The 19,425-nt window shown below is 37.5% G+C and overlaps 3 protein-coding genes across 3 annotated transcripts in view; all 3 read right to left on the bottom strand.

The window, feature by feature from the left end:
- The window catches only part of LOC145779340 (retinol dehydrogenase 12-like), a 9,145-nt gene extending 5,882 nt beyond the window's left edge, over positions 1 to 3,263 (bottom strand). The window contains exons 1-4 of the mRNA XM_082590902.1: positions 3,179 to 3,263; positions 2,108 to 2,289; positions 1,653 to 1,785; positions 1,289 to 1,398 (exon numbers count right to left, since the gene is read on the bottom strand). Of these exons, the coding sequence (XP_082447028.1) occupies positions 1,289 to 1,398; positions 1,653 to 1,785; positions 2,108 to 2,289; positions 3,179 to 3,185 (432 nt within the window). The 5' untranslated portion in view covers positions 3,186 to 3,263. The remainder of the gene's footprint in view (positions 1 to 1,288; positions 1,399 to 1,652; positions 1,786 to 2,107; positions 2,290 to 3,178) is intronic.
- Positions 3,264 to 9,053, bottom strand: LOC145779337 (retinol dehydrogenase 12-like). Its single transcript, XM_082590899.1, has 7 exons — positions 8,950 to 9,053; positions 8,009 to 8,190; positions 7,691 to 7,823; positions 7,330 to 7,439; positions 6,034 to 6,202; positions 5,075 to 5,300; positions 3,264 to 4,805 (listed from the first exon to the last, which is right to left on the bottom strand). Exons 1-7 carry the CDS (start codon positions 8,966 to 8,968, stop codon positions 4,694 to 4,696), a joined length of 951 nt encoding a protein of 316 aa, XP_082447025.1. The 5' UTR covers positions 8,969 to 9,053; the 3' UTR covers positions 3,264 to 4,693.
- LOC145779336 (retinol dehydrogenase 14-like) lies at positions 9,052 to 19,425 on the bottom strand. The gene is made up of 7 exons (XM_082590898.1): positions 19,309 to 19,425; positions 15,329 to 15,510; positions 14,804 to 14,936; positions 13,706 to 13,815; positions 13,302 to 13,470; positions 11,218 to 11,443; positions 9,052 to 10,974 (listed from the first exon to the last, which is right to left on the bottom strand). The coding sequence occupies exons 1-7, from the start codon at positions 19,313 to 19,315 to the stop codon at positions 10,851 to 10,853; spliced, it is 951 nt and encodes a 316-aa protein (XP_082447024.1). The 5' UTR covers positions 19,316 to 19,425; the 3' UTR covers positions 9,052 to 10,850.

Here is a 19,425-nt window from a genome sequence, read left to right as displayed (position 1 = left end):
AACTATCAACTTTTCAAGAAAATCAGTTATGAAACTTCAAATTGAAATTGGAAACACGAATCAGTTTTTTTTTCGGAAACCCTAAGCTGGAAAGCTCAAAGCTATGCTGCAAATGGCTTGCAGTTGACAGGGTTTTTGAGGCTGGCTTGTGAGGAAGCTGTACGAGTGTTTTTGGTTAATAGCCTAGCTGATAAGCTCAGTTACCAGGCTATAGGCCTAGCGCAACTACCGCATTAGTTACTGTAACAGTTAGCCTAGTGAGTTCAGGCTATAAGTTTTACTCTTGACATCTTGTCTGTCTGTGTAGTGTGTAGTTCATACAGCCACTGACATTAAAATTGCATTATTGCTTACAAAAACTGTTCAAAAGTCCTGATACTGGATCCAGGAACATTCTATTTGAAAAAGCATGATGTCTTAGAACTTAAATGCATTGCTGGTAAGAGAATATGATCTGGTTAGCCTAGTCATTATAGTGCACAACTGTACTGGTAGGTAGGTTACTGGTACCAGTTATATGCCCTGGGTACTTTTTGCCATAATTGACTTTCTAAAAAATAACGCGTAAAACATTTTTTGAAAATTTTGTAATTTGCGGTGTGCGGTGCGGTGCAGTGTTAAAGTTCCAGATAAATTGCGGTGTGCGGATAGGTGATTCAGTTGCGGTGCGGTGTGCGGATAAAAATTTTGGGTTCGCTGCATCTCTAGTAGTTATCACAACTAAATAGGAAAGGAGTTGGAAAAGGCGCACGGAACATAAAAGCTGAATAGCCAAGTCCAAATGGTTCATATTTCAAGCGGTTGAAAACATATAACTGACCGTCACAGCCCGCTCAACGCATCAAAGAAAACGTTTTAAAAACACATACTTAAGACAGAATCAACTAGAAAACCTTCGGGTTTATTGATGGCTAGTCACCAGAGCTGCAAGAATATTACTTGGATATGTTTTAGACACAGTACTACCAGTGAGCATTTTGATTACATACGAAAAAAACTCGATTTTCATACATGTAGAGGTCTTTAGAGGCTACGAAAAGGAATCAACGATGCAAGTCAAGACCCAGACAGCAAAATCCGTCATTTTATGTAATAACGAAGGGTTTTGCTGCCTGGGGAAACTCTTTAACGTGGACAATCTTTCATACAAATTACTACTCAACCAAAGGAAACTTGTTTCCAAATCAATATCACAAACTGTAGCCTACCCTAGAAAAATGATAAAACAGCCATGCAGTGAACACGCAGAAAATGTTAAGTCGCCACAAATTTACTTTCCAATAATTACCTTCAATAAATCCAACAGCAAATTTGTGAGAAGAAAATGTCCAATATGGTTCACTCCTAATTGCATTTCAAAGCCATCTTCGGTTTTCCAAGGTGGACACATCATTATCCCTAACATTCATTTAATGATGATGAGCTGTTGCATAACGTTTGCTATAAGGCAATACAGGAATCTTCCAGCAACGTTATATTATTTGTGTAATACTCGCTGCTACTTTATTAGAGAAGGGTTTTAACCTTTGTACACAGGGAAAGTGTAAATAAAGCTAGGTAGGACAACGCCAATGTGACAAAAAATTAGTGAAGCCTACTTCTTCAAAAACAGACACTGCATAGGCTTACAAACATGGCAAGCCGCAACACACCTGCGTTGTTTATAAGAATATCCAATCTATCTTCTGACTCGTTGATTCCTAGAGCAAAACGTCGAACAGAAGACAAGGAAGCAAGGTCCAGTTTCCTGATGTCCAGTTGGGCGTCTTTTACTTCTTTTAATATCTAAGTAGCAAGAAAAGTGGTATCTATGATTACAACATAAACCAAACTAGAAACATAACTTGGTTTTGATCAACTCAAGCTCGTGCTTGAAAGAAAGTTTAACATTACAAAAAATTCACACAAGCACTAACTTCTGGTATCACTTGCAGTAACTGCAGAAAGGATTCAGCAAACAGATCTATCTAGAGTTCAAAAATGAAAACCACGGAAGAGATTAACTAGGCAGAACGAACAAACTAAAATCAAGCATTTAACCAATGCAATGGTTTAAGCCTAATCGCTTTAAAGCTCGGGTCGATTCACGATTGAACTCTTGTTTTACCTTTTGCTTAGCTTCTTCAGCTCTTGAAATATCACGACAAGCCATGATGATTTTAGCTCCCCTGCTAGCTAAATCCAATGCGGTCTCATAACCGATGCCCGAATTGGCTCCAGTTATAATCACAGTCTTCCCATCTAACCTCACGTCGCATTGAACCATGCCGTTGACAGCTGACTTTTTACCTGTGGTTAAATTATTATAAAAAATAAACAACTTATCCATAAAGAGGATATTTTGGAACCGGTACAAATGAGACTCTCAGTTTGAGACTAATTTGTCAAAAACAATGAGACTCATTCGTTAAAAAACCGCGTCATACGATATACGTCATATAGCGTCATACGATTTCTTGAAGTTCTCGGGTCCCTTAAATCATCCCGGGTCCAAACCTGGTAATTTTTTTTTCGGTCATTGACCGATTTTTTAGCAAAATGTCCGAAAAAAAAAAAATGTAGTTAATTTGGTCAAAATGTCCGAAAAAAACTTTTTTCTCAGCGAAACTTAATGTTGTAGCTGGTCAGGAAGTGCAAATTTTGGTTTGTATCAGCTACTTGAAAGGAAATATTTTCAGCAGAAAAAATGACCGAAATAAATAAAAAATGACCGAATTTTTTCAAGTCATTTCGAACAAATGACCAAAAAGTCTGAGCGATAAAAAACCCAGGTCCAAACGTACCCGATGGAGCCCTCTGTCAACGCTACTGTGTATTGGCAACAAAGAGAATGCTCCTCCTACAGAAATCAAACAGCGTCATGGTTTCAATTTAAATGACGTCAGCTTTTAAGCTCAGCATTATGTAATGTGGGCGTAAAAATGAGTTTGAAGAAGTGTTTTCTTCAACAGGAAAGAATACACCTACTTACTCTAGTATAAGCAGCTTGGTCACCACCGACAATTTTTAGCTGTTTTAACTGAAGGTACAGGCTCGCTTGTGTCTTTGATTGAGAGAAAGTGAAGTTATTTCAAAACAATATTGCCCTGGGTGCGATGCACACAACTTTGACATTAGGCTTACGCATAAGTACAGTAGCTTGTGGTATAAGACTGAAAATAACTAATTAGCAACTCACCAGTCATTTTCACGTGAACTTCACATCTGCACCAACCAATCACGTGAAACCATTAATTAACTCATGTAACTACCCAATAAAGAACCTAAACAAAAGGGTTATTATTTTTCATACAAGACGTTTCTTTTTCTACCCATGGATGGATAAATGTTCCACCGGTATCTTTTGATTTTTTCTTTTCTTTCCAGCTACCAAGGTACCGGTATAATGTTTTATAGATGATCAAGCAAATAAGATAAGCTTTCATAAACTGTACGGATCAGCCTCAAAACAAAACCTCAATTACAAAATGTGACAATAAAGTTCTGAAGCTTGTCAATAAATGCAAAGCAATTGAACAAATTTAGATAAAAAAAAAACACTCACTCCGCTTAAAACTGATTTTTCAAACATGACAGCTAGTGCATCGTGAAACACAACATATTGAATGCAAATGCCCGCATTGGGGTCACTAGAGCGACAACAAAACTGTTCAAAATGAGCGTGAGTTTCACAGATATTATAAATACTTCAATAAATCACTTCTACAACAGTGGGATGGCGCAGCGGATAAGGCGCTCGCTTTCCAATCATGCAATCCTGGTTCGACTCCCGGCTTAAGCAGGTTGTTGAAAATACCGCTCACCTCCACCCAGGGTGTATTAAATTGGGTGGGCGTAGTTGCTAAAGTAAAGGCAGCCGAGAGAAAGGAACTGGCCACCCTACTCTCGTTGGTGCCGAAGGCTTAGTACAATGAGAACCTTATCTTCTCATACCCCACACTTGAATCAAGCATTACCCTTTACCCTTTTTTGCATAATGTTTTCTTGTTTCAGTCCATTAACAAGGTCGGTGGGTTAAGCCAAATAGAATCACTTGGCAACATAATGCGGTTACTTATATTCGGCACGAGCACAGATTGCAAAAGAAATTAAATGGAGAAAATGTAGCACGAACTCAGTATCGCAAGACACAACAGATCGAGTAGTCTTCAAGGCACATATCATGATGGTGGAAATTTGTGAAAAGTATAGATAAAAATAAACATTGCAGAACCAGTATCGCTTGCTCAACATTAGCACGGGACAACCTGGGACACGCCACTACCTTGTTGCTCTTTAGGTGATGAACAATTTTCAACACAAACTTAAATGCAGTGGAAATCACCAATACAGGCCAGCATTATATCAGCAACGACAAATTGGCTACCTTTTTAGGTGCAGTTACGAAGGCACGTCTGCTTCGGTAGCAAATCATTAAATGTTCTATTTAAAAGCAAAATAATCAAAGCGAGTGCGATATGGCTCAACATCATTAAATACTATCCTAAAAGTATGAATGGTGTATTGAATTGACACAAACGCACCGTCATAAGGACACCACACAAGCACCAGTTAGTACAGTTTTAAAATAAAAAATTTAGAACTTAACAAATTAAAAATATTGCAGCGTTACAAAACTGCTAAAATTACTAAATACTCTACGTCAAAACACGGAAGAAAACATGGAAACTTGTCAGAGGGCATAACTTTTTGTTCACAGTTTTGCATTCCCCAACTTCTCAGTCCACATCTCTGATAAATTCCACAATCTTTTTTCAGCCCCATCTTCCACGATATTCATCTTTACCTTTGCTTCTTCGCAATTCCTGAAACATTGTAAGCAGAGTTTATTATTGTTTAAAACTTGATAGCCTCAAAAGGGCTGTGAAGGGGTAATGAGGTCACGGAACCAAAATACCAGTTTGTTCGAATATTTTCAGCCGATTTCAACCAGATTTGTAGCCAGGAAGTGCAGGCGTCTGGTCAGCAGTCTAAACTTTTAGCGTAAGTAAAATGTAAGAAGGAGCGTACATTACCCTTTATGACATCACACCTGACACCAACTAGAAAAAGGAATGACACTTTTTCTACTCACGTGTAATATTTCCCCGACTCATTTGCCAACTCCGGAGAGATAGCACAGTAGAGGGTTGTTTGCGCCCCTTGCTTGGGGGTGAGGTACGGAACGAATCGATCAAAGGCATTGTACACCTTGAAGAGAAATCTCCAGAAAAAGTTAAAGTGACCGAGATTGTCAATGTGCCGAAAGAGATCAGTTTTAATAATCCCGGGATGAACAGCGTAGCATGTAACTCCGGTACCTGAAAAAAAGTTACACTTTTCATCAAAACAAGGATTTCGTCCCAAAATAAAACTATTTTCTTAGGTCAATTGAAATTACTGTGTGAAGCTTTTAATTTAAAACTTGACAAACATGAGTTCAGCTCATTTTCAGCTGCGAGAGCAATTCTCAAACTCTATTAGTCAGCCGTACATCCCAGCCAGCAAACCAGTCCTTTTTATAGACATTTAAAAAAAGTGTCTGCAGACGGTTTGCTGACTGGATCAGCGAAGAACATGGCCAATGCTCCTTTTTTTCGCTCAGACTTTTCGGTCATTTGTCCGAAATGACTTGAAAAAAGTCGGTCATTTTTTATTTATTTTGGTCATTTTTTCTGATGAAAATATTTCCTTTCAAGTAGCTGATACAAACCAAAATTTGCACTTCCTGACTAGCTACAACATTAAGTTTCGCTGAGAAACGTTGTCGTGTTTTATCTGAGAAAAAAGTTTTTTTCGGACATTTTGACCAAATTAACTATATTTTTTTTCGGACATTAGACTAGGTGGCCAGTTTCCCCACAACACATGAATGCATAGCACAATAAAACATAACAACGATCAACATGTGGGGTAGCTAAGTGTGAACCAAGATTGCATGGTTATTGATTACACGTCCAGTGCATTATCTGATCTGCCATCCTACCGCAAATAAGCAATTTAAAACGCAAGGGAGTTGTGCAGATGCAATTTCGCTCATGGCATTAGCATTACCTTGAAGTCTTTCGCTCAATTCTCTGCAGTGCAGTAGGTTGGCAAGTTTACTTGCTGAGTATGCAAAGGCTGCATTGTAGTTCTTCTCATGCATCATGTCATCCCATTGCATCGTTCCTTTCACATAGGCTATCGACGATAAGATTACAATACGACTCGGGGAGCTTTTCTATAAGTTTTGAAATATACTGATTAGTGATTATTGGTTAGGCCTATTGGTCAATGCAAAAGCTGTGCGGATGAATACAAAAAAGTATACGCGATCTACGATGTCTCATCTGAAATCTTTGTGTAAATCAATTTATTCCCACTCGAGTGAGTTTAACTTTAACCGTACACATTCAGCTAAAAACGATTTAGATCTGAATTGTTTTCTTTTGATTCGGTTCAAATAATATTTATAATTGAAGATAATCTAGCGAATTGAAATCTTTTTTTTTAGCAGCACAAGGTTAAATTTATTGTATTACAAGACATGTAGCAAAGTCGTATCTATCAACCATTGTGGGTTTGACAATCGTCGAAAGATATTTCTTCATTTTCTTTTATTTACGGTGTTGCAAAACTAAAATATATAGAGCTACAATACCAAGTCACCTTTGCGTGAATGATGAATTAAGGAAAGTGTCTCATTAAATTATCACATGTAAGTTCAGCTCAACCATTTCCAGCTAGCACAACTAAGCAGGAATTGTACACCAGGGTTTGAGGTTCAAACATTTATCTCAACCGTCGAGCAACACCCCAACCAGCAAAGCGTCATTTTTACATAAATTCATAGTCTGTACATGTTGAATCAACAGTAGGCTAACAATGACCTCTGAGCTGACATCCAAGCAAGGAGACAATGTCAATAGCAACTACCGGACACTCAATGCAATCGTCCGCTTGTTTGTCTATGATACACAATGTCAAACCAAAGTTGCATAATTCGGTTGTTTCAAGTTTATTTAAACGTTGTTTTACGTATATTTAATGTTAACCAAACCATTAATGCATTCCAAAAACTACGTTCATAAATTTCATGCAAAAATTCAATCAATGCAGTCTAATGAACTACATTGTTGCTAATGGAATACAAACAAACGTTCTACTGCATTTAAAACAAAGAAAAGTACATAGCTTGACTGGGTAGGTAACTACGCAATAGCAAAAAACTTAAACCTGTTTTGCACGTGATAATCTGACCATTCTTGGAAAAACAGAGGATAATTTCCTTTAAAAATGTTTTAATGAGTGTTAATTTACACGCAATAGTACTGCTGTTAATGAACAACAAGCAAGGGTGCAAGCTACCTTTAATAAGTCCAGCAATAAGTTGGTCAGAAGGAAATGTCCAATGTGGTTCACACCTAAATGCATCTCATAGCCGTCTTCTGTTTTGTTCGGGGGAGACAACATGATTCCTGGGGGTAAAGCTTGCTTCATTAAAGAGCATCAGACTACGAAATGATAAAACCATGAAATAATTCCAGCAATAGAATATTTCGCATAGATTTTACTGTTGCACAATCGCTTGTTATAAGAACAAAGCCCAAATAGACTCATGTGACCAATATTACATACGAGGAGCAATTAACACAAAACAAGCTTACTCATTTGTTGTCAATAACACATGATTATTGTTTTTGCACATATAACGTAAACAGCACAATACCTGCATTGTTTATAAGAATATCCAATCTATCTTCTGACTCGTTGATTTCTTGAGCAAAATGGCGAACAGAAGACAAGGAAGCAAGGTCAAGTTTCCTGATGTCCAGTTGGGCGTCTTTTACTTCCTTCAAGATCTAAACAATAAGAAACGCGGTATTAATGATTACAACGTAAAACAAACGGTGTACAAAGACACGACATAAAATGCAAGCAGCATTGTGAAACGGTTGTTATGAAAATATGTACAATTGTACATCGAAGTCACCAATCACAAGAATAAGATGAAAGCAGACGCAAACATGACAAGTGGAAAGTCTACCTTTTCTTTCGCTTCTTCTGTTTTTGGAATATCACGACAAGCCATAATGATTTTTGCTCCCCTGCCAGCTAAATCCAATGCGGTTTCATAACCGATTCCTGAGTTGGCCCCAGTTATAATCACAGTCTTTCCATCTAACCTCACGTCGCATTCGACCATTCTAATGACGCCGGGACTGATATCTGCATGTTAAAAATACAAACTATTTTCAATTATATCGAAATAGAAACCACACAGCTGCCTGCAAGTCGCTACTTCTTGCTACAATTGAAAAGTGTAACATTTTTCTTCTTCGTTTGAGTTTATGGGGACGAGCGTCTATCCTTCTACCACCCCAGGTTAAGGATGTTTTCAGACTACAATAAACATAATTTTGTAAAGCAGCACATAGTTTTCATACAAATAATTACATTTATTTTACAAAAAATGTAACAAATGAAGGCGAGGCCTTATCAGAAGAGGGAGTGCCCCCTGTTAGTTGCATGTGTGGTCTGGTGAGGTTGTTAGGTCAATCAGATAGTGAAAACACACAAATTGGCGTAGGATAATATCGATGAGAAGGTTCATTGCAAACAAAAAGCTTTTGACAGGCAATAGCAAAAGACACGCAACATAAATTAATGAAAGAACACCACTATCAGGTGTGGTCAACTAGCTTAAATAGTCCTTTTAACATTAAAATAACCTCTACAGATACAGACGTTGATGAGTCAGTGAAAATAACTTAGAAAAGCTAAGTCAGTTTTGAAAGCTATCGCAACAATGCAACATGAATGAAACATAACAACCCCTGAAGCATGAAAATCCCGAAGTAACGAGCAGAGTCCATTTTTTAATTGCTGCCATGATGTATCATGTGGCTTAAGATCATTGATAACAAATGAACCACTTAACCAAGGTAACAGATTAAAAACAGCATTAAGTTTATAAACAAACATTACCTTTCATTGTGAGAGCCATCGCTATAATTTCTCAGAAATCGGGATTTTGAATGAATTTAGCTATAAACTCATTTTATGAACAAATTTAATAGCACTACCAACCTAAACAGTAGGATGAAATCATTACATAATCAGCAGTTCATACCTTTGCACACAGATTTAATAATATGCAGATAAACGAAACACTCTACAGGAAAATGATTATTTTTATTGGTTGGAGAAAAGGTAGTTTTAAAATTTAACACACTATGCTACTCTACGCAAGTACGTAATGAGTTCATCAAAAGTATTGATATAAATTGAGGGGGTAGCTGTGCAAACGTTTATTTAGCAGCCCAGTGGAAAAATGCGTCATTTTTGTGTTGATTCAAGGTCAGCAAACGTTAAATCAATGTAAAAATAACGGATTTCAATAATATCTCTATCTGTACTTAATCACAGTTTGACTGATCATTCTTATGTGTTACAATTATACAATTACATGCTATTTTGGATATAATTTGCACCAAAAATATCAGTTTGCTCATTGTGACATAATGACACACAGTGACTAGAACACAAGAATAAATGAAATGTGCAGCAGAGCAGAGTACAAACAAATTTATAGCACAATGCCCCTTGTATATTGATAGTAGGTGATTAGTGATTACATGAACAACAAACTTTCCTCAGTTACAAATGTTACTACAGACGAGCAGAGTACAGGTTAAGTGCAGTTTTAAGATTTTTAAGTGCAACTTTAAGGTTTCAGTGCAGTACTAAGGTCGTCATTATCCCTTTATCCTTCTTCAGTACATGAGACCTGGCGTTTGTCCCCGCTAGCAGGGGTCTGAAAAATTGAACAGGAAGAACAGCGAAACGTTTTGCTTCAAAAGAGCTAATTCAATTTTCTGCGCAAATTGTTGCCGACCGTATAAATAGTTCCATTGATAGATGGTTGTAGCACAAATAACACATTGGGTAATACCATAAACAGAAAACGTGTACATACTGTACAAATTAAATCAGTAAAAGTATTTTGATGACAGAAATATTGCAAGTCGATAAGATTACAGGGTGCGTGACTGTTGTCCTGAAGCAGCAAGAGATCTTTCCACTTTCGAATCCGAGCAAAATGTCATGCTTAACAATGCCACTGTGAGGCGGGCAGTATGCTTAAACAAATGATGAAGATGGTAAAAAAAAACCTAGTTCGAAACTTGAATGGCATCAAAATAATCATAATAATAATTTTTCTATAATTACCGTGACGTTACACAAGCCTCCATGGGGACCTTAAAGTTCACGAACTCCTTTTGGTTACGTCAGTGAATGCAAGAAAATTATTGGTATTGGACACTTGAAAGACATGTTGGTAGATGAATGAATTTGTGTGGTACCCCAATGTTTACAAAATTACTATTTGGACGATAAGTTTCACAGAAGTAGCTTATCTAGCAAATGATGTTTTAAGTCCAAACACCATAATTTATCGCATATAACGTTGTTCATCATCATCAATGGGTCGAAACACCAACCCAGAACCGCACTTTTCCAGCTGGGACAAGTTGAGCTTTTTATATCGTTTCAACGTTGTCATAATAAGACTTTAACGTCCTTCGAGATTTGGATTCGTAACTTTGGTTTCAACAAAAAAGCACTTACAACTGTCTTTCCAGCAAACAAATTTAGACGGTTTTAAAACAACAAAGCTTGAATAATATGCCACCCCATCAGCGCAATGTACAATAAGCGTTTACAGCAGAGAACATTAAGATACACTATTGCACTACTTACTTAATAACTCAAGAGCAATGCAACATCAAGAATGCGAAAAGCTAAATCTAATAAATTCCATGCAATATCTAAGATGCTTCATCGTAATATTAATCAATTAACGACAGGAGAGAAACGGTATAAGCTTAAATGTCATTTTCTTCTTTTTTCTCATCTTTTTCTTTGGTCCATTCTTCAGATAGTTCCCACAACCTCTTTGCGTCTTCTCTGCTAAGAGCGTGACTTCGAAGACTGCTTTCCGCGCAATTGCTGAAGAAAGGAAAAGAAGATGCAAAGGTTCTAATGTGTTACTTTGCGTGGGCGTGAGGAGGACAAATACATCGTCATAACCACAAATGAAGGACTGAATATGTCGCAAAACAACCCATCAAAAAAGGTAATATCAAGAGGACTGCTTCTAATTCCTGGTCACCACAAAATTAGAGAAAAATGCGAATGAACTTCGTTAGTCAAATGCCTACGTCACTTGTTAAAGATGAAAATTTGACTTACGAGTAATATTTTCCAGATTCATTGGCCAGCTGAGGGGCGATGGCGCAGTATATGGTCGTCTGTGCACCTTGCTTCGGAGTTATGTAAAGAAAATACTTCGAAACCGCCAGCATCATTTTGGCAATCATCTTCCAGAAGAAGCCCATGTGGTTTGGTTCATGCATGTGGCGGGCGAGGTCAGTGCGGATGACACCGGGATGGAGCACGTAACAAGTGACGCCACTTCCTACAAATGATGTCAGTCATGGTATGACTTGGGAACATTATTTTTAAAGCAAATCACGTGATAATTCTCATGATTCAGAAGCTAAACCTATGGATTTTAGATCATGCAGATGCGAAACTACGTCCGCTTTGAACATATCCGCAATACTAGAAGGGTTACGTTGTTTTCTGATTTACAAAGTGATGTACTCTTGTGGATTATATAAGAGGAGTGGAGTTGGTTTGAAAGTAATTTAAGGTAATTTAGGTTCTATTGAGGGGTGAAAAATTGTTGCCGAAAAGCGAAGTTGCGCGTCCCGTTATATAATATCCCTAGCTATTATAATAGCTAGGAATATTATATTACGGGACGTTAATCACGAGAAAACCGAAGAATTTTCGAGAATTTGGAGATATTATTTGGATACGGTAGCCTAGGCGGTTTTTGTGTTTACCTTCCCATACCCATGCAAAAGATTAGGCAATTAACTTAACCTATAACACTGGTCAACAAGAAATTTTTACAAGATAAACTAACTATCATTTCCAAGTAATTCTGGTGCCCAAGTATTATAAGTAATTCAATCCTAATACGCAGCCAGTGCTATGCTTGGTCAAAATTAGTATACAGTATATTGTTTTTGGAAGCTTAAAATGTATAAGGTAGCTTTCAAGTTGTTGTATATTTTTGTTATTACTTTAGCATAGCTGGAAAGAGCGATAGCAACTTTGCACAAGTATGAGTGCTAGACCAATGATTGAACACCGAAATAAATTTTTGCTTCATATGTGGAGAGTAGGTACACATTTATCTTCTGATTCTGTAAAGCTGTCCACCAGCCACAAGCTTGCCTGGGCTAATAAAGTTAATTTATTACGTTTTAAGGAAGCGATTGCCAGATTCGCCACAAAATAAATATACACAGTATATAATACAACTGCAAAAAAATGTACGTTTTAATGGGAAGGCTATAATCTGTTGTCGCAAACAAAGCATTGATTTTATTTTGCGTTTGCTTCAATTTCGTTGGCGGAAATATATCGAATCGGATTCGATGTAGGCCTAACTAGCCAAAGCTCAAAGCTCGTTTATTTTTCCGGAGACCCAGCATGGCCTACCAGAGTTGCTTTCTGGCGGTCAAATTCTCGCGTCCGGCAGCCAAAACAAAAAATCCGTTAAAAAATGTGTTGATAAAAATCCGGTTAATTGATATCGTGTTTTCACTCGGTGAAGAACAACGCAAACAAGAACCTAAAATATATTTGCAGTATTTAAATCCACCGATTTCCACGTAGGATAGGTGTAGAGCTAGTCTTCAAGTTTTTGAAGGTCGACAGTGACGCTCATACTTTGCCTTGTTGGTGAAAAAATATTGCCAATGCGAGTGAAGCGAATAAAATTTCGAATACCAACGGAATGGAGACATGTTGCCTTGTGAAAGCCGGCCTAACATGGCCTACCGGCACGATAGTTTCGAAGGCCATTTGACGTTTCATGACTGTTTATTTTTATTTTGCTGAGACTTTTTCGCTAACACTTTACTTGCTTACTATTTGAATACTGCTTTTTTGGCTGAGAGTTTATTTAATTAACCCCTATTGTTAATCATGAAATACCGTTTGATAAGTTTTTTTTTCTTTAGTTAAGACTTTTTCGCTGACACTTTACTTGGTTAACCTCTATTATAAGCTAACTCCTTTGAATAAACAGAAGCCGCTGTGAAATTTTAGAATTCTCCGAAAAAGGCTCTCTCCGAACTGGGATTTTTCCCAATCGGCTTCTCCGAATAGTAGCAGACCACCGTCTAATCATTGTGAGGTGTGCAATAAAATGTTCAGTCCAAAACACGAATTGTTGCTAGAACACACCACACACTAACCTTCCAATCTTTCACTCAGTTCTCTACAATGCAAGACGTTGGCAAGCTTACTCGCCCCATAAGCATACATGCAATTGTAATTCTTCTCAGACATGATGTCATTCCACACTATCTGTCCTTGGGAGTAAGCCAGTGATGAGACAATCACAATGCGACTTGGTGCGCTTTTCTGAAAGGCAGCAACACTGAAATGCAACCGGACTGTTTCGCGTAACTGTTTAGTGCACACAGCAACAATTCTTTTTTTTTACATACTGGCGCCCTCGCATAGAGCTGTTGATTAATATTAATAATATTTTGACAATTTTTGAAAAATTTACAGTTAACACAAACCAAAAAGTAGTGATTTACGTTAAGTAAAAAATATCATTGTATGTATTGTACATATGTTTATACAACCGCACCTTCAATAAATCCAGCAGCAAATTTGTGAGAAGAAAATGCCCAATATGGTTCACTCCTAATTGCATTTCAAATCCATCTTCGGTTTTCCAGTAAGGGCACATCATAACGCCTGATTTAAAATAAAAAACGCGTAAATTAATAGCCTACTTTCTGTTACATGTGTATTAGTTAAGAACTACCATGAAAGAAAGATGCAATGTGAAAAAAATAAATCGAAAAAAACTTGGACAAAATTCCTAACTCTCGTGCTGACATTGCACCAAATTACGTTCACTAAAAGTGTAACCACGAATGACGTATTTGCCAAACTTGGTGTCCGACGCTGCTTTACTTCCGTGTAGTTTCAACGAATATATACGATATCATGTGCTGTTTGAAATTCTATAGTTTCGTCCTTTTTGCTGACAAGGCAATGATGAATTTATGGTTAAACGTGCTTTGACACTGTCTATAAAAGGCTTTCAGTTAATGCTACTTAGTATTTTCCATTTAGAAGCATTACTAAAAAGTTTGAACTGCTTAACAAGTTATTGTATTCATTGTTAACATTATATTTTGTGCAATATATTTGCTTCGCAGTACATGTTCCAGTAAATCAAATTCCAAACCAATTTTGATAGAAAACTTACTAAAAAGTTACAGTAGAATAAAATTAGGAAAATCTAGTCCTAGATTGTACATCAGGCTAATCATTAAGAACTTCCTCTTCACTCAGCAACATCATCTAATCATTTTAAAGAGTGAAAGGGATTGCTCATTGCAAAGGATTATGGATGCATGTTGTGTTTTTGTTCTTAATTACTTCTTCAAGTGTAAAACCTGCACCCACAGAATTGGTGGACCTCACTGATTTTAGAATAACAACATACGCAGCTCTACAATATAACGGTTTCATTGATACATACAAAAGTAAGTTTATGTTATCATTAGTTTGCAATTAAGTCTTGTATGGAAAAAGCTGAACCATTGAAAACTAACCTTTTTACCTTAAATTGGCACTTGCTCTATTTGAAAAGTCCATATAACTTTTACTGATAGTGATAAATTAGTTTGTTTTTTATTGATTCCAACTAGAAGGAACCCACAATATACGGTACCTGCATTATTTATAAGAATATCCAACCGATCTTCTGACTTGTAAATTTCTTCAGCAAAATGTCGAACTGAAGATAAGGAAGCGAGATCAAGCTTTTGAATAGTCACTTGTGCACCTTCCACTTCTTCCAATATCTGTATAATGTATTTTAATAAAAAAAAGGATATTTAATGTCTATTCTATATATTTTTGCTTTGACATGTAGCCTACCTTAGTATATATATATATAATTGGTGCAAGATTTTATGTTTTAAATTAACTACAATCACCAACATTCTTATTCATTGTTGATACTTGCAGTTAACCCAGTAACTTTTTATGACAGCTTTTAATCTTGCACACAGTACACATGTATTTACCACATAAAAGATTGATTTGCGATTTTAACTTTTGCATGCTTTATCACATATTATTAACATACAATATAACTGAAAATGATCTTGCATATCAATGGTCAACATCTGACAACCGAATCATGTCGAACTCACTTAAGATTATCATAAAATAAATGTAAAAGAGTGAAGACCTTTTGCCTAGCTTCTTCTGTTTTTGAAATATCGCGACAAGCCATGATGACTTTTGCTCCTCTGCTAGCTAAATCCAATGCGGTTTCATAACCAATGCCTGAGTTGGCTCCAGTTATAATCACAGTCTTTCCATCTAACCTCACGTCGCATTCGACCATTCTAATGACGCTGGGTTTTATGTCTGAAAGTTGTGAAATGTGAATGCCATATGTAAATGCTGAAACACCTGAGATTTTCTTGCCAATGCCATTGACAGCAATAGCTTAGAATTATATTTGCACAATATAATTAAAAAGCTTCTTAGACAAGTATTAACAGAATGGTAACTGTAAATGCATTGCATATATATACAGGGTCATCAATATTTAGCGTTACAATCTATTTCATCCATCGAGGTTCTGGCTAAAGAGTCGAGAGTGTCGTATGGGACCATGTCAACTTTACTCCGAAAGGACCTGAAGATGTCTCCATTCAAGCATGCCAAGAAACAACAACTTTCTGCTCAAGTTGTTGATAAACAACTCCAAAGATCCTAGATTCTTCTTTCCTGCATTCAGGATGGCATGCTACCAATCTCGTTTTCAGTGATAAGAAATTTGATGTTGAACATTACTTTAACACCCAAAACGATCGGGTTTGGTCGAGAGATGGGGATGAAGCATCTTGAGTGGTGACAAGGAAACAATGTGCCGCCTCAGTGATGGTCTGGGCAGCCGTGACAGAGTCCGGTAAAAGACCCCTCTTTTTTGTTGACCAGGGGGTGAAATTGAACCAGCAAAACTATCGAGATGACATCCTCATTGGCGCATTGTTGCACTGGGCCCAGAAGCACTTCAAAAAACGTCCCTGTTTTTTTCAGCAGGACTCTACACCATCACATGGGGCTAAAAAGACTCAGGAGTGGCTTTCCGAGAATGTCCCGCAGTTCATTCCCAAAAGAGGAATGGCCCCCATCTTCCCCCAATCTGAATCTCCTTGGTCATACCTTGAGAGCAAGGTCTCGGCCACTCACCATCAAAGTTTGGAAGCTCTGAAGGTGAAACTGCAGAAGGAGTGGGCCAAAGTCCCTCAGAAAGTAATTCGTGACACATGCAAGGCTTTTCCTAAACGTCTTCAACTAGTTATTGACGCAGATGGAGGACATATTGAATAATATTTTGTGTATTATCTCTCTATTGCTTTTTCCGCAATAATACATTTGCAAAAATTCTAAATTTTCTTTCATTTCATAAATCCAACCAATTTAAGTTGTAACGATAAATACTGATGACCCTGTATATATATATACATTGTAGCCAACATTTTCACACAAACATAGTAAAAGCGGTGTTGTTGCAGCACTTTCCAAAATGGAAGATATTGATAGAATAATAATAAGAAATGGCTTGAGAAAATTAATCTTAACAATTGAAGATACCAAGGATAGAGATAAGTGGTGGAGTTACTGCAGATAACTGATCAAGTTTGACGATTCAGGATGAAAACCAGACTTTTTAAAGCAACACGAGGAGACAGTAAAAATACTCAAAATCAGCCAAAAATGTAGCATCACAATTAAAAACTAATATCGCTTAATAAGGAGGAATACCGAGAGAAGCAGAGAAAACTATATATGTGTTTCGTCGACTTAGAAAAGGCATTTGACAGAGTACCAAGGAAAATGATGGAGTGGGCAATGAGGAAAAGAGGTATACCGGAGGTATTAGTGAGAGCTGTGATGTCTATGTATGAGGATGCAAGAACAAAAGTGAGAGTTGGATCAAATTATTCAAATGAGTTTTTTGTGAAGGTTGGTGTACACCAAGGATCAGTTTTGTCACCTCTGATATTTGCTACTGTGGTTGACGTTGTAACTGAAGGAGTAAGGGAGGGCTTATTGAGTGAAATTTTGTATGCAGACGACCTGGTCTTGACAAGTAATAGTATGGAGGGACTGGAGAGAAAGTTTGAGAAATGGAAAGAAGCATTTGAAACCAAGGGTATGAAGGTGAATCTTGAAAAAACAAAAGTGATGGTGAGTGGAGCAGAAGGAACAGTTGTTAAGAGCAAAGTAGATCTCTGTGGAATATGTGGCAAGAGAGTGATGAGAAATTCAATGCAATGCAAGGAATGTGGAAAGTGGGTACATGCAAGATGTGCTAATGTCAAGACCAAGAGAGCCGCAACAAGATTGGCGAAGTGTTTTGTTTGTGGGAAATGCAGTAAAGGAAGGAATGAAGTGGAAGGCCATGCCCATGATGATGAGTTCTGCCATGGCATTGAAACAGTGACAGACTTCTGTTATCTGGGTGATCGGATAAATGGAAGTGGTGGATGTGAAGCAGCGGTGACAACAAGGGCAAGATTGGGCTGGGCAAAGTTCAGGGAATGTGGGGAAATGTTGTATGGCAGAAAATTCTCACTAAGGATGAAAGGGAAAGTATATCGGAGCTGTGTGCGGCCTGCAATGCTATATGGTAGCGAGACATGGATATTGAGAGAGAGTGAACTGGCAATCCTGAGAAGAACGGAAAGGTCAATGGTGAGAGCAATGTGTGGGGTGAAAACGAGAAGGGAAAAAAGGACTGAAGAATTGTTGGATATGCTAGAGATGAGAGAGACCATAGACCAACTGGCAAGGGCAAATGGAGTAAGATAGTATGGACATGTGATAAGGAGGGAGGAAGGAAGTTTTCTTAGAAAGGCACTAGATCTAAAGGTGGATGGGAAGAGGAAACGCGGTCGTCCAAGAAGAACGTGGAAACAACAAGTGAAGGATGAATTTAAAAAAGTCGGACTGAAGGAGGAAGATGCAAGGGACAGGGTGAAATGGAGAAAAGGGATTAAAACAATTGCTGCGCGGAAACAATCGGCCACCCTCACTAGTGGGGAACAAACCGACGATGGATTATGATGATCGCTTAACAAAGTTAACATTAACATGAATTAAACTTGATTCATGATAGCTGAAACTTCCATAGTTAGTTTAGTCATAGATGAATAGCTAAAATGTTTGTGCACATTATGGTAGGCACAATGGCCATGTGCATTCTACAGAAGCCCAACTTCCCATGCCAAACTGGCTACAAAAGGGTTTAGTTAGAACTTGCACTATCAATCATCATGCTCACTACACCAGTGGTTCCCAACCTGGGGTGCACGGACCCCTTGGGGGTCCGTGAGAAAGCATTTGGGGGTCCGTGATTACCGTGATGAAATTTGGAGAAAAAAAAAAAACGAAAAGCGATCTTTTTACTTTCATTTCTCTCATTAAATTTGCTTACGTTGAAAAAGTTTCGGCATGACACTTTGGGTCACTTTAATATTCAAATACTGCTGACATTTCTTGAACAATTCATTCATTTTCTTATTTGAGCAACTGTTTGACCTGATATTTAGGGTATGGGATGGAAGACGTTTTTTCCATCTTTCATCTTGAGATTTTCTTCCATTCCATCTTAGAAATCTTCCATTCCATTCCATCTCAGAAATCTCTTCCATCTTCACATTTTGTGATCTCCGCGTTGAATATGCCACAAATAAACTTAAAAACCATAGGCTAAATTTAAGCTAAAAATTTAACATCAGTATTTTCCTAAGGATTACGTACCGTTTGAATTATTGTTTGAACGTACCGTTCGAATTGTTTCAGCAAGCAACGTAATATTTTGTATGTCTTTATAAAGCGTTAGAAAATTAATGATGGAATTGGGATGGAATGATGGAAGATTGTCTTTCATCCCATCATCAAGATCTTTCATTCCTTTCCATTTTCTATCCTAAAATTTGTCTTCCATCCCATTCCCTGCTGATATTTGCCGCAGGAGTCATAGCGGCAATGCAATATGACACAGCACAGTAGTTGAGTAGCATAATTATTACAATAGTCAATAGTAGCCTATGCTAATTGAGTTTCAGGCAAAATTTAGGTAGGGGTCCGCAGAATTAATAATTTGTCTAAAGGGGGCCGTGACAACAAAAAGGTTGGGAACCACTGCACTAGACATTGTGATGGTTCTCTTCTAATCAACCAGACAGCTCACCATGTAATGTAATTGCCTTTATAATACAGTAGCTAAGACAAGCCTAGTGTAAATAAGTTAAGGCTATCGTATCC

The sequence above is a fragment of the Aplidium turbinatum genome, chromosome 11, assembly GCF_918807975.1.
Source record: "Aplidium turbinatum chromosome 11, kaAplTurb1.1, whole genome shotgun sequence".
Taxonomy (NCBI): Eukaryota; Metazoa; Chordata; class Ascidiacea; order Aplousobranchia; family Polyclinidae; genus Aplidium; species Aplidium turbinatum.
Note: the sequence above shows the minus strand (reverse complement) of the source record. Positions and strands in the feature narration are given on the sequence as shown.